General features: G+C 46.6%; 1 protein-coding gene across 1 annotated transcript; it reads right to left on the bottom strand.

Annotated features, from left to right (window-relative positions):
* Window positions 1-1,772: 1,772 nt before the first annotated feature.
* Window positions 1,773-10,130, bottom strand: LOC117449973 (putative beta-lactamase-like 1). The gene is made up of 6 exons (XM_034087909.2): window positions 10,114-10,130; window positions 7,330-7,433; window positions 7,085-7,242; window positions 6,421-6,641; window positions 3,283-3,388; window positions 1,773-3,103 (listed from the first exon to the last, which is right to left on the bottom strand). The coding sequence occupies exons 2-6, from the start codon at window positions 7,399-7,401 to the stop codon at window positions 2,125-2,127; spliced, it is 1,536 nt and encodes a 511-aa protein (XP_033943800.1). The 5' UTR covers window positions 7,402-7,433; window positions 10,114-10,130; the 3' UTR covers window positions 1,773-2,124.
* Window positions 10,131-16,029: the final 5,899 nt, after the last annotated feature.

Raw genomic sequence — 16,029 nt, 5'->3', positions numbered from 1 at the left:
AAGATGTATGTAGATATTTCATCTCCGGCCTTGTCAGGTATTGAACAATCAATAAATAAAGAACACAGAATTGTTAAATATAAAAGACAGAATTTGTGTGATTATACTAAATGATTTAAAAATAAACACCACTGCATATTTACAACTGTTACACATGTTGATGTAACGCAAATGTTCCAACTTGGGATCAATAAAGTATATCTTATCTTAAGCTGATCGATGGCTACTGCCATATTTGCAAAATTTGCCTCTGAACCTTGACAAGTGCATGTTTCAGGCTTATCAATTAATGTAATGTAATGTAATGTTATCAATTAACAACAGGGGTCACAAACATAAGACCAGCTGTTAAATAAAGCTCTTCTGACCTTAACTGGCATGTGTGTATATATATTAATGCTGCCCATTATGGGCACAAGCAATTTTCACCCATTTATTAATTATATGTTTTAAACGTCATTTAACCCTCGGAGCACACTCTCCAATCCCAGAGCTTGAGGACTATTACGGGGTTTGTCAAGCGAAGCGGAGAGAATACTTACTTCCCGGTGTAATATTCTCTAAAGCAAATGAGCTGCTCCGACCCTCGGTCCTGACGGACTCCAACTTGTGTTTATTAATCAAACAAATAAATAAACACGAGGATAATAATGTGTTATTGTTGAGTAAATGGAGAATTGTACAGGGGAAAATAACGTAGGCTATCTATGCCACACTTTTAGATGCGGATTTGGTTAAACTAATACGTTTGCGTTGTGGACCAACACTATACATTGACGGGGAAGGGGGTAGAAATAAAGATAACACCATTAAACAGTTACACAACATAACAGAAATAATATCGATAGCAGCGTCCCTAGCAACCACCTTGGTAACAATGAAAACGTTCTATGGACGCAATTTCCTGAAGTAATCTTCGTAATAACTAGCAAACTAAAGATCATGTACATCCACTGCACACATAATCTGAAATAACAACTCATATTTCTCGCATCAAATGACATTAAAACGCATTTTAATGGCCAAACTAACTTTAAAATAGGCATTTTCCACCGAGAATAAAACGAAGTTCGGCCATGTTTTTTTTTCTGCAGGGAGAAATTTGAAGATCACGTGACATAGACGCTAGCCATTGGAATGAATGGTGAAAAAAGCGGGGTTTGTCAAACAGAGCACATGGTGTAGTCCTAAATGATACCTGGGGATTCTGGGTAGTGTAGTGTCTTCTGCCATCCTTTACTCCGAAAAAACATTTGTTTCTCCGAATCGAAGGGGAAAAATACAAAAGCATTGCACACAATTTAAACCAATCAATGTTGTGTAATTAACAAGGATAATCTGGTGTTTTTTAGTCGATGAGTACTGAATACACACGGCTCTTATTAAAACGGCGCTTTCTCACCGGAGTACTTGTCCCCGTCATTCTTAAAGTACCGATACTAATGAAACGGAGGAATCGTAACGTTTTTAACGGCAGGGTATCGCGGTACCTTTCAAGTATCGGTACACCGTGCAACACTATTCCGGGGCAGGCTGAAAAAAGGGCCGTTCATTTGATATTTTTCTAGTTACCTTAACTGAAAAAAATGGAATATGCATGTTAATTGATGATTATAATGATTAAGTGTACATTAACATGAACACTTAATAAACAGTCAATACAGTTTTAGTTTATTGAGAATATAATCTTGCAGCTCTTTATTGCTCATAGAATGTTCTCCTTGAGTATTAACATTATAAAAAACCTTTCAAGATGTAAATCAAGTCCAAGACTTTCCCCTCAGTTGTGTTTATCTCTTTCGTTTCAAGGTCACACATTAGGCACTACAATGTTGAAAAGGGATATCGCCACATTGTCCAAGAACTAAACACGTCTGCAGGAACATGTTTGCAGTACTGTTGTCAGTTCCTCTTTGCTTGTGCTAGTTCTTGGAGAGTTGGACAACACTCATACTATTATTAGTATTATAAGCAGAATGAATAATATGTGCATACTAGTCCAGATTAATGACATTAACCTTGCAGTCACATGACCACTGATCCAACAGCAAGTTTCATACTGCCTTTGTTCTTGACATACACCCCTGTTTCAGTGTCCACCTCGCTATAAGTGAACTCCTGCCTTTATGTAGTGAAGAATGGTCTGCCAGCTATCCTGGTCACCCTGTAAGTGTTAAGTCCTGGGGAATCAAATCCTGGCGACACACCTTTCTTGTTGAAAAGGTAAAAGTTGAAGAGCTGTCTGTCCTGAGCCTCCAGCGAGACAGAGGCGCTGTTCACCTTCAGCTTGCAGGGGTACGGGCTCTCAAACACCACCCTGAACACCCTATCCTGCAGGTAATCCAGACGAATAGTTCTGTACTTGGACGGCACAGATGTGTCAACCTGTGGTCCAAATTGCTGCATGACCAGCACCCCGTCTGAGTCCACCTTTATCTCATAGAAAGTCATATTCCTGTAAGTGAAAAAGCCCACATAGGGAGCTGGGTTGGGCGGTGGTCTTAACTTTTTTGGAGCGTCCCTGAATGCCCTCTCCACTGCAGGAATGAGCTGGCTGTAGGCCAGGCTCAGAAGCTCCGGCCCTGCAGGCCGCACGCCGGACATCAGAACCACCATCCCCAGTTTGAGCCGTGGCACCAGGGAGAGGGTGGCCGCGTAACCATCCAGGTCCCCATCTTTCCTCACCACATCGTAGCCCCGCTGCTCATTGATCTCCCATGGGGTGCCGGTGGAGTTGGCGAAGTAGCCGCTGTGGCAGCGTAGCACCGGGGTCAGCATGGTGTTCAGGGTGTCCTGACGGAGCAGAGTCCCACCGGTTGTGCCCAGAAGGGCCATCATAAGCTTGGCCATGTCAGCAGCTGTGGAAAACATCTGGCCCGCAGCTCGGTACCAGCCCAGGTTGAAGAGGGGGGCCAGCTCGCCGTTGCTGTACACCCCCGCAGCCATCCGTCTCTGAACCGCTGGACTTAAATTGAACCCAGTGTCCTCCATGCCGAGCCGCTCCAGAATGTTGTCTGACACCCATCTCTCAAAGTTTGAGCCCACCACCTTCTGGGCCAAGATGTTGGCCAATAAGGAAAAAGCAACGTTGCTGTAGTGGCATCTGGGGGGAAAAGATATATTAATATCAACATGTTCACAAGTTTCCTCTGGATAAAACATACCTAAAGGATCCCTGTTATATGCATCAACAGCCTATCTCTGTAGACCATAGAAGTGCTTAAAAGGTCTGAAGTCTCGACAGCTAAGAACAGAGCATAGCAGAAGGAAACAGAGTCTCACTTGGTGCCGGGATCTGCCACGAGGACATCATCCCGTAACAGACCAAGAGCTGCTTCTGTGTCTCCACTCCAAAGAAGATTAGTGGACCTTAATCTTCTGGGTAACCCTGGAACATATATAAAACATTGGTGAATAAAACTTTGTGGACTAATTTCTTTTTTTTGGACTGGTTGATAGAGGGTGCAATACGTAAGTGATTCATGAGAGTTGTCATACATACTGTATGACACATCTGTGTAAGAACTAGGGACGTAACGATACCAAAAACTCACGGTACGATAATATCGCGATAACAAGTCCACGGTACGGTATTTATCGCAATATTCAAAAATAAAGAAAACAAATTAAAAGACATTTTGGGGGAAATGTTTCTTTTTACATGTACTTATTACTTGAAAATGTTTTCTTTATTAAATAATAAATCTGATTTGTACAGCATAAAATAGGATAGTAGTATTTTAAAGTGTCAAAAACAAAGTGACAGTAACAGACTGGAACAAGAACAACCAGTGTTTTTTTACCAACTAGTACTACCAAACAAACTAGGCATTTTCTTTGTGTCACTGCACCTCACAAATAAACAAGGAAATTGAATAATCAGACCCCACAATAAAATAAATCAAGTTTCACTTTAGTTTTTCAAGTAACTCAACTCAAACTCACTAGTCACTCACTCAGCATCATCAGACAGGTTTCTTTTAGGAATATGAGCATGTCCACATTTCCAGGTAGAAGCTGGGATGTTTGGGCATTTACAAAATCCCTTGCTGTGGAAAGAACTCTCTCGCTTGGTAGGCTACTGATGTTGCTGGGACAGCAGTGGTCGCGTTAACCGAATATTTTTTTTAACAATGACGGAAAAATCTCAAAGCAGTCATTTTGACAGATTAGAACAAACTCGGGACAGCGCCAAAGTTGACCCCGCAGCGAGGCTCTGGTGTTTGCCGTGTTATGCATTCCCTCCAAAAGGAAATGATATAGTTTCCAAACCGTACTTTGCCGTACAGATCATAGAAATGTCTTGGAGCTTTTGCTTTACGCTGTGCGTGCTCCCGCGAGCTGCATGCATATCTCGGTGGGCATGCATAACCCGGCATAACACAGGTGACAGCAGTGGGTAAAACTGTGCATTGTCTCTCCAACTCTTCAAAAACAATACCGTTTTTGCCAAGAAGGTGAGGCTTGTTGACAGGGCGAGATATAAATATACTGTTGGTACTTGTCAATGTCCCTAGGCAAGGGTGTAACTTTGGTTTGAGAAGTGGGGGACACACAAAACAGGGGGTCCTCCGCAATGAAACATTTTCTCAATTTAATTCCATTTCCTGCCTTTCTACAAATATATTAGGGACCATAGTGTTAACAAATCCAAGAATAATGTGTAGTGTATATAATGAGTGTGAACACTTATCTAGTATCCTATCCATGTGAACCTGTTTTATTTGTGATGACCTCACATCCTCTTGGGGGGTCCGGGGACATGCACCCCCTGGAAGATTTTTTTCTTTAAATTGAAGTTAAATACATCAATCTGGTGCACTTTGAGGGCTACATTAAGAGATGTACAGTATGGATACAGCTCTCAACACTCATAAAACAGAACTGTATATATTTCAATAATCAAAAGCCATTAGAATATGCTCACAACCAATAACACAGAGCTGAAGAGCTTATTAGCTTTATTTCTGGACAAAGCTCAGTCTTAATTTAGCTTCTCTCTCTGTTCACGCAAGCCCATGTTAGCTAAAGTGTTGAAGGAGGTAACGGAGAGGTGTCCTCGATACAAATAAAGGACACGATGAGTATGAATGTACAGTATGGACCAGACCCGGCGCTAGAACAAATCTAAAGGGAGGGCATATGATTTTCATGGGAGGGCACACAAAACCGTCATGTGCCTGCGGATACATGAATTTATTTGACGTAGCCTCGATTTTTTTTTCCAGTTACTATCTGACATCACATTCATCGTAGCATGAATACGATGAAATAATGTTATAAATAATAAAAACCGTCTTTATTGGGGGAGGGCAGGAATGTCAAATTGGAGGGCCTGGCCATCCCACGGCGCCGGGCATGGTATGGACCTACATGTTGACCTTGTGCCTCCCTGACACACTGCTGATTTAATGAGGTGAAGCGGGAGCACCAGTTACACAATGTACCAGCTTCTTTATGAACTTGTAGAAGAAGTGATGCATGAGGCCTGGACATGGCATGTTCATTCTTGTGGATGTGCACAACTAATGCTCCAAAACATTACATTAGGTAAACGATCATTTATATCTGAAGCTGCTTCAGACTGCCCAGACTGCCCACCAACCATACGATGCTTAATTTCCTTTAAAAAAAATGAAATGCAAAATTAAAACGGACTAAACACTATGTTTGTATTTATTTAATTTATTGCTGGGAAAATGTTTTTGTTCATGGCCTCTCTGTGGCCGTATGTGGTTATGTCCAAATGTGTGTTGGGATGGTAGTATTCTGCTCTGTGTTTGCACTGTAATTAGATTTGTTGTCTTGCTGTTTGTACTATATGTTAGGACCCCCTTGAAAATGAGATGGTTTATCTCAAGGGGTTTATCCTATATAAACACATTCAGTTAAATCATCCAAATTATATTGAATGGTGTGTGAACATGTAGGATTTCATCTTGAACCCCCTTCCCAACAGCAGAAAAGGGAAAGATCATTCTGTCCCACAATCACATGGACTTTCTAAGGAAATGGTCATTACATTTTAAAAGAAGGAACTTCTCTCTGAAGCTCTTCTTTCATCCTGCAGACCTGCACACAACTGCATCTGTCACTTCCTGTGTGAACAACAGAACGATCCTAACGTCCGAAAATGTGCTCTTTCAGTTTGGTCCAGCAGGGTATCAAATAATATTTCAGTACAAATGTTATCGCCTTCCTCACATGATATATTTCATGCTAATTTCTTACTGGGGGTAATTTTCTTTTGCACTTTGGACCAGGGAGATATCACTCGTACTTTCAACACTGAACACATGAGCGATAGTGATTCACATGTGTGAAACCAGGCCTCGCAGTTCTTTTATGTGGTTCCTTCTAGGTTGAATTAACAAAGATGGCCGCCATGACATTCAAAATATAAAAACATTGTGCAGTTACCAGAGAGCTGACTGGCCATCCTGCGCAGGGTGAGTGCAGGAGAGTTGATGCCAAGGGTCCTAAGTGAGGTTGACGCTGGCCCCCCACCACTCCACAGAGGGTCCTTGATGCTGAAGTTTTGAGCATACTTCTCCACTGGGTCATCCAGAGAGCCCACCAGGCCGTCCTCCCACAGCTTGTACAGCATCAGTGTGGGGAAGATCTTAGAGAGGCTCGCTATTCTGCAATCACACTGATTAAAGTGAGTGCCACACAAGCATATTACTAATGATTCAATAAATGTATCCTGATTTAATAATAGCGTTCCCACTACTGCTGCACAGAACAGATTTGAGCACTTCATTTACTGAGTGGTTCCTTATCCTTTATCACTGTTTCTATACCAAGCTAACTAAAGGTCTAATCTTAATTTTAACTCCAAGCCTCAGATCAAATGCAATCCAATAGAAGAATTAGGCCGCAGATTACATCATGCTGTAATGATTGTTGATCAGATTTAGTTGATAATATCGTGTTCTGGCTGAGCAGCCTTTAGGACTAATATTATTAATAACTACGTGCTTGACAGTAAGACAAATCACCACTTCCCTTTTGACATATCTCTCTCATATTTTATGTTAGTCTCCTCCTCCTGTTATCTACACTGTTTGACTATAAATCTCACCTGTACACGGTGAACTCATTGGGTGCAGGAGAGGAGGGATCACTTCTGTTCGTCTGACCAAAGTTTCCATTCCACAGAACAGAGTCATTTAAAACCACGATGGCTGAAATAGCTGGCAACTTGGTGGGGTGAACGCTGGACCTCAGGAGTAGATCTATCTGTTAGGAGAAACTTCATTAACACAAGCCATAACTATATTCCGAATATTCACATGATAAAACATTGAATTGTGAAAAGGTATACACCTTTTCTAAGGCCTCCCTCAGCGATGGGATGGGGTGTTTGAGGGGCACAGGCTCCGGGAAGAGAGGGCACATCTCTTCTTCAATGGCTTGTTCTACAACCACTTCTGTGGGAAAGTGAAAAAAGGCAGACTCATCAAATACTGAACAGTAGACACAACCTATCTATCTGACATTGATGTGGATAAACACCCACATTGTAAAGGCAGAGACGTACAGTCAGACTTTTGGCAGGTCCCGGCGGTGTGAATTGGATAACTTCTACATCTTGATCAGAGTTGGGTGTAACGCTGTCAGGATTATTTTGTCATGTCACGTTTCTATGTCTTGGTGTGGGTGTTTTTCCGTTCTCCTTAGACGCTTCTCAATACTCAAATTTCCCCTCCTCGACTCCTCGGTCCTCCGGTAGTGACCCGGAAATGAATTTCAGCGCGCCATTTTGAAGGACATCTCATTTCTCTAAATGCACACCGAGGACCGAGCATCGAGCGTCGAGGAGGCTCTCTGGAGGAGCTATAACCGAGGATACACTGATGGTTCCTCCACGGCTCCTCCGCGGATGCATTTCCGGGAACGGTGGAGGCGTGACGCACGGCCGGACTTATCTCAGCCAATGACAGCTCTGCATGCATGCCCTGGATATTATTTTAGAAACTGCTCTCATCGCAACGCGATGTTTACAGTGAGAACAGCTTTGAGGTCCGTGCAGAAAGCAGAGCAGTGTGTATAATATATATCACTCAGTATAACAGGCCTACTCTCTTTATTTGCTTTAGTTTAGTAGATATCTACAAACAAAGAGTCGATATTTTTCTAAGACCATTTAGTGCTTCACATAATGAAATACACAACGACTGTAGCCTGATTATGCTTTAGGAGCTGTAGGTGTGTGTGGTACAGTGTGTAGGTGTGTGTGGTACAGTGTGTAGGTGTGTGTTGTACAGTGCGTAGATGCGGCGGACAGACGGGTCTCAGTTGGTTTGGTGTCCTCCTCTGCTTACTTTTAATACTTGTAAATACAACTTTTGGCCCATAATTTCAATTCCCCATTTCAGCGACCAGAGAGAGGGGGGGGTATATCCAGTCTCTGATTGTGTTACGTTATTATGAGAGCTGCTCTCATACTTTCAATTGTATATATTTATATAAATATATTTGTGTGTGTGTGTCCGCATCTGTAGCCTGTTATTGTCTCATTATACCGCACTCTCAATGAATTCAAAGTAAATATGTGGGGGAACAATGTTCAGATTATAAAATACAGCGCTATGACAAAACACTCGACAGCTGATGCAGCTGTTGCCACGTAATAATGAACGGACGTCGCTTTAATATGACCGCTCAGAGGAGAGGAGTTCTCATTTCTTTAAACGTCTGCTGCTTCCCCTCCTCTCTCCTCGGTTCCCCTCCTCGGTCCTCCGCTCGCATCTCCTGTGGGCGGGACTAAGTCTCTTGTCATGTTTCCTCCCTGTATATTGTCTGGTCTCTTTTCCCTGTGTTTTCATGTCTGTCGTTAGTTTCCCTGGTGTGTCTAATTTCCTGATTGTTTTCACCTGTCACTCCTTGTGTGTCTCCTGTGCTCATCAGTGTCAGCCCCACCCCCGATTGTTCCCACCTGTGTCAAGTTACCCTGTGTTTAAATTCCCCTGTCTCCCAGTGTCAGTTCGTATTGGCTCTTGTCATGGTCAGGTCTATGCTTTTTTGTGCTCAAGAATAGTTTTGTTCCTCACTACGTGAGCGATTTTCCTTTTTGTCTTATTTTTTGTCATCTCACCCTGAGATTAGTTAGTGACCTTTTTTTGTTCATCGTGTTTTTTTGGAAAAATAAAGTATCTTACCAACACTTTACCTCTGTCTCCCTGTCTGCAATTGGGTCCAACATCCTAAGTGCCTGAGATCGTAACAAACGCGTTATAAAGTAATATTACTTTTGTCGGTAACGGAGTAGTGTAACGTGTTACTTTTATAATTCAGTAATCACACTACAGTTACCTACTAACATAAAGAATGACTAGATCCGCCCTTTGGCAGACAAGAGGAATTTCCGGCGCAGGTTTATATTTACGTAACATTTGCGCAACTTGCAGTCGCTACATGCAGTGCGTCAACATGGCTGAGTCAACAGAGATAACTTTCGAGGGGTGGAGGTATGCCCATTATTTTGAGTTCGTCCGAAGAAAGGACAGGAATGTGACGGTGAGGTGCAAACTGTGTCCAGGCCAGAAGCTTTTATTCACTGCTGCAAACACAACGTCAAACCTCAACAAGCACCTGCAAAGACAACATGCTAACGTAAAGCTAATAGCTAAGGAGGACCTCCGAATCCAGAGTGAGGATGTTGAGTTAAGTAACGAGTAACACTGTAGGTGCGCCGCATTTGCGCTTCAGATGAGGCTCCCTCCGCTAAATGAAGCACCCTCCGCAGTCTGCGTGATCTGCCTGTAGGGAGGGGCAGCCCTGCGAGTAAAGTAACGAGTAAAGTATGTAGAGAGTAACGAAGTAAAGTAATATATTGCTTTTTTTAAAGTAATATGTAATATATTACTTATTTTGAGTAACAACCCCATCTCTGATCTTGATGTATTAATTCTTTGTAGAAATGTATCAAGTTTACTTATTAGACATTTATGAATCGCAGTTGTTTAGTGTCAATCTTAGAAACAGCGATCCTCACAGAGTGTTACGGTGTGTGCAGGAAGCAGGACCCAAATGCAGATTAAAGTGTCAAAAAAATATCTCCTTTATTTCAATGCTATACTATAAACAAAGACAGAACAGAACACTCACCGAAGACCAAGTCATAACACAAGACGAACCGACAAAGACAGACAGAAAAACAAGAACTTAAATACACACAAGACTAATTATACAAACAAGACACAGGTGAGGAGGGAGGAGAAAACACAGGGACACCAGGTGCACACAATCAGGTAATAAGACACACCAGGGAAACTAACGACAGGGAATCACAGACAGATCCAAAGACAAAACACAACGCAGACAGAAAACCAAAAACAGATCTAGACGAGACAAAACACAACACAGACAGAAACAGGCAAGACAGGAGGTGAAGACCTTTCAAAATAAAACATGACACAAAAACAGAAAAAGACAAGACAAAATACAACACAGACAGATCTTGACAGTACCCCCCCCTCAAGGGACGGATCCCAGACGTCCCAAAAAAAATCCAGCAGGGTGGGTGGAGGGGGACCGGAGGAGGGACACAAAACTAAGGCCAACAGGGTGGGTGGAGGACGGGCTTGGGCTGACAGCGGAGGACCCGGAAGGGGTCTTGGGCGGACGGCCTAGGGGCAAGGCAGAGATCAAGGATGGGGTCTCGGGTGGACGGCCCGGGGGCAAGGCAGAGTTAAAAAAGGGGAACTCGGGCGGACGGCCCGGGGGCAAGGCAGAGTTCAAGGAAGGGGTCTCGGGCGGACGGCCCGGGGGCAAGGCAGAGTTCAAAAAGGGGGACTCTGGCGGACGGCCCGGGGGCAAGGCAGAGTTCAAAAAGGGGGACTCGGGCGGACGGTCCAGGGGCAAGGCAGAGTTCAGGGTGGGGCGAAGGCCAAACAGCTCCGGAGGCCGGGCAAGACCCGGTGTCGGCCGAACAGGAACCGGAGCCGGTGAGACAGGCTTCGGCAGGATCCCCCACGGAAGAGGACCAGGAGTTGGCAGCACCCCCGGCGAGACAGATGATGGCGGAGCCTCCAACGGAACTGGACAAGGGGTTGGCAGTACCCCTGGCAGGACAGGAGATGGCGACCCTCCAACTGGACTGGACATAGAGCTGGCAGGATCCCCAGCGGAACCTCCAAAGGCACAGGACATAGAGTTGGCAGGACCCCCGATAGAAGAGTAGTCGGCGGGACCTCAAACGGAACAGGACAAGCGATTGGCAGGACCCCCGGCAGAAGAGTAGTCGGCGGGGCCTCCAACGGGACACGACACAGGGTTGGCAGGACCCCCGGCAGGAGAGTAGTCGGCGGGGCCTCCAACGGCACAGGACTTAGGGTTGGCAGGACCCCCGGCAGAAGAGTAGTCAGCGGGGCCTCCAACGGCACTGGACATAGGGTTGGCAGGACCCCCAGCAGAAGAATAGTCGGCGGGACCCCCAACGGGACAGGATATAGGGTTGGCAGGACCCCCGGCAGGAGAGTACTCGGCGGGGCCTCCAACGGGACAAGACACAGGGTTGGCAGGACTCCCGGCAGGAGAGTAGTCGGCGGAGCCTCCAACGGCACAGGACTTAGGGTTGGCAGGACCCCCGGCAGAAGAGTAGTTGGCGGGCCTCCAACGGGACAGGACAAAGGGTTGGCAGGACCCCCAGCGGAACCTCCAATTGTCAGGACATAGGGTTGGCAGGACCCCCGGCAGAAGAGCAGTCTGAGGGACCTTCAACGGCACAGGACATGGGGTTGGCAGGACCCCCGGCAGAAGAGCAGTCTGCGGGACCTCCAATGGCTCAGGACATGGGGTTGGCAGGACCGCCGGCAGAAGAGTAGTCTGCGGGACCTCCAACGGCACATGAGTAGGAACTTGAGTGGGAACTCGAGAGAGGGCTTGAGAGGGAACTCGAGAGGAAACTTGAGAGTTGACTTGAGAGGTGACTTGAAAGGAATCTCGAGAGGGAACTTGAACGGAGACTCGAGAGGTGACTTGAGATGGGACCCGATAGGGAACTCGAGAGGGGACTCGAGAGAGGGCTTGAGAGGGGACTCGAGAGAGGGCTTGAGAGGGAACTCGAGAGGAGACTCGAGAGGGGACTAGAGAGGGAACTCGAGAGGTGACTCGAGAGGTGACTCGAGAGGTGACTTGAGAGTTGACTTGAAAGGTGACTTGAGAGAAATTTCGAGAGGGAACTCGAGAGGAGACTCGAGAGTTGACTTGAGAGGGAACTTGGAGTTTCAGGCTCTGCACTTTCCCTCCTCACCTCATACCTCAAAGACCGCACCTACAGGGTTACTTGGAGAGGGTTACTTGGAGAGGGTCCGAGTCCGACCCTTGTCAATTAACTACAGGGGTCCCTCAGGGCTCTGTTCTTGGTCCCCTCCTCTTCTCCTTGTACACAAACTCGCTCGGATCAGTCATTAGCCCGCATGGTTTTTCATACCACTGCTACGCTGACGACACCCAATTAATTCTGTCCTTTCCCCGCTCAGAGACCCAGGTCGTCGCACGCATCTCTGCTTGTCTAGCTGACATCTCTCAGTGGATGTCTGATCATCACCTCAAGCTCAACCTTGACAAGACTGAACTGCTTTTCCTTCCGGAAAAGATTGTCCCATTCTTGACCTAACAATCAACATTGGCACCTCTGTTGTTTCCCCGACTCAGACTGCAAGGAATCTGGGTGTGACCCTAGATAACAACCTGTCCTTCACTGCAAACATCGCTGCTACAACCCGCTGCTGCAGATACACGCTTTACAACATCAGGAGGATGCGTCCCCAGCTGACCCAGAAAGTGACGCAGGTTCTGGTCCAGGCTCTCATCATCTCACGCCTAGACTACTGCAACTCCCTCCTGGCTGGTCACCTGCATGTGCCATCCGACCTCTGCAGCTCATCCAGAATGCAGCTGCTCGCCTGGTCTTCAACCTTCCTAAATTGTCCCACACCACGCCGCTCCTCCGCTCCCTCCACTGGCTTCCGATAACTGCTAGAATCCACTTCAAGACAATGGTACTTGCGTACCATGCTGCGAATGGATCTGGCCCTTCCTACATCCAGGACATGGTTAAACCGTACACCCCAGCACGTGCACTCCACTCTGCATCAACCAAACGGCTCGCTGCACCATGGCTGCGAAGGGGACCCAAGTTCCCATCAGCAAAAACAAGTGGGTTTGCTATCCTGGCTCCAAAATGGTGGAATGAGCTCCCCATTGACATCAGGACAGCAGATAGCTTACACACATTCCGGCGCAGACTGAAAACTCATCTCTTTCGACTCCACTTCGAGCGATAGAATTATTAACAAAGCACTTATATACTAATAAAGGGCTGACTTATCTACAGGCAGTTGAGTAGCACTTGAAATGTTTCTGCTCTATGAAGCCTGATGTACTTATATTATTCTGTTTTCTTCAAGTTTGTATTTTGTTGGTCGAACGCACTTATTGTAAGTCGCTTTGGATAGACGCGTCAGCTAAATGCAATGTAATGTAACTTGAGAGGTGACTTGAGAGGGAACTTGAGAGGGAACTCGAGAGGGGATTTGAGAGGGGCCTCGAGAGGGGACTCGGGTAGGAACTTGAGAGGGGACTCGGGTAGGAACTTGATAGGGGACTTGAGAGGGGACTAGAGAGGGAACTTGTGTTGGTCGCTACGCCGACAGGACACGGGGAGCTGGCGTTGGCTGGAGAGCCAACAAGAGACGAGGTGCTGGAATCGGCCGGTACACCGACAGGACTCGGGAGCTGGTGTTGGCTGGAGAGCCAACACCAGTACTTGAGCCGGAATCATGGCTGCATGGGCCGGTTCTGGAGCCGGAAACATGGCTGTAAGATCCAGTTCTGGAGCTGGAAACATGGCTGTAAGGTCCGGAGCTGAAGCCTGGATCATGGCTGTGTGGGCCGGCTTTTGAGCCGGAATTGAAGCCGGAACCATGGCTGCCGAGGCCGGAACCATAGCTGCTGGGGCCGGAACTGGGGCTGGAACCATGGCTGCTGGGGCCAGAACTGGGGCTGGAACCATGGCTACTGGGGCCAGAACAGGGGCCGGAACCATAGCTGCTGGGGCCAGAACTGGGGCCGGAACAATGGCTGCTGGGGCCAGAACTGGGTCTGGAACCATGGCTGCTGGGGCCAGAACAGGGGCCGGAACCATAGCTGCTGTGGCCAGAACTGGGGCCGGAACCATGGCTGCTGGAGCCAGAACTGGGGCTGGAACCATGGCAGCTGGGGCCAGAACTGGGGCTGGAACCATGGCTGCTGGGGCCAGAACTGGGGCTGGAACCATGGCTACTGGGGCCAGAAATGGGGCCAGAACCATAGCTGCTGGGGCTGGAACCATTGCTGCTGGGGCCAGAACTGGGGCTGGAACCATGGCACTTTGGGCTTGTGCTGCTAACCTGGCCTTGCGACTCCTTCTTTTAGGAGCCGTTTGGAGGCTCCGTGGACCTCCAAAAGCCAGATGAGTACCAGCGAATGGCTCCTGGACTGAAGCAAACACTGGGTGAGAAGCAGGGGCTGACGCCAGACGGACTACACCGATGCGTGTGGTATCAAAAAGGGAATTGGGAGACCTGGGTCTATCGGGATCGGGAAAACAAACCGTGAGGTAATCCAAAAGCCAGGCAGGTAAGAATTTAACCAACTCTTGATTCTTCATTGTAAGGTTGAATGCTTCTGCCAAACCAGCATCTCGCTGTTGAACTCTGACCGCTCCTATCCATCGATGAGCGCAGTCAGACAAAGAAAAGGTATAATCCAATAGTTCCTGCTCAAACAGATCTGCTGGGCCCAGATCCCAGGTCAGTTCGTAATGTTACGGTGTGCAGGAAGCAGGACCCAAATTCAAATTAAAGTGTCAAAAATATCTCCTTTATTTCAAGGCTATACTATAAAAAGACAGAACAGAACACTCACCGAAGACCAAGTCATAATCTTTTTTTTTTTTCTTTTTTTTTTAATAGAAAATATAAACAAAGTTACATTTTAAAAACATAATAGTCCACCTTACTGATCCCCAAAAAGAAAGGACCCCAAGGCTTTCAAACAAATACATTTTAACAAAATCTCAGCTTTCATGAAGCATTCTCAAATATAGCAGAAACATGTTCAAACCATCACACACTTTTGTCACACATCACAACCATCAATTACTCTATATCCCATCTTCCATTTCCCACATCATCGCCCATTCCTTTCTCTTTTCCCACATCATTGATCTCAACATCATTCCCAACATTTTGAACACTTTAACACATCATATTGTTTTCAATTCACCATCCCCAATTCCCTTCATCCACGTCTACCCGAGTGACAGCTATCGCCTTTACTTTTCTCTTTTCCCACATGTCCCTCCATATCGCCACGGTTTCCCCCTTCCTCCCCCCAAACGGCCTTTGCCTAACCCTGAGGTGATGCACGTCCTCCTTGCACTCCACCCAGACACCTTTATCATTTACCTTCCCTATGTTAACTGAGATGCGCTTCCAACCCTTGAGCTCCTCCCTCCTCGCTCTTGTGGCTGCTTTCTCTTTTCCTTATTTTTCCTTATGTTTCCTCCAGACATATTATACTGGCCCCACATACAATTAGCGCCCGTTCTCTTCTAATCCTACTTTTGAGGCCATTGCCGTTAAAGGAGGAGATGGTTGCCATCAAAAGTGATGTTATTATAATAAGCGTCCTTAACATCGTTACCTTAAGCTGATTTCTTTCCACAGCTCCCCCTCTGTTGAGCTCGCTCTCCTTTGCTCCATCTCCCTCTCCTTGTCCTCTTTGCGTCGAGCACTCCGCCCGGCGTTCTCCGCTGAGGTCTTCTTCTCATCCTCACGCCTGTTTCTTCTCATGCCGCGGCCCCTCTGCTCATCCTTAGGGTTCCCGAAGACCATGGCGCCCACAGGGTCCTCCTCCAGCACTCCGTCCTCCATCTCTGATGCCTCCGAGATGTCCTCCACCACTCCAGGACTCCAACACTTCTTTCCCCCGCCGCTGCTCCCTTCGGCGCCTCCGCCGCTCTGCCTTGCACTTTTC

The sequence above is a fragment of the Pseudochaenichthys georgianus genome, chromosome 7, assembly GCF_902827115.2.
Source record: "Pseudochaenichthys georgianus chromosome 7, fPseGeo1.2, whole genome shotgun sequence".
NCBI lineage: Eukaryota > Metazoa > Chordata > Actinopteri > Perciformes > Channichthyidae > Pseudochaenichthys > Pseudochaenichthys georgianus.
The sequence above is the reverse complement of the archived record's forward strand: the minus strand, read 5'-3'. Positions and strand labels throughout refer to the sequence as shown.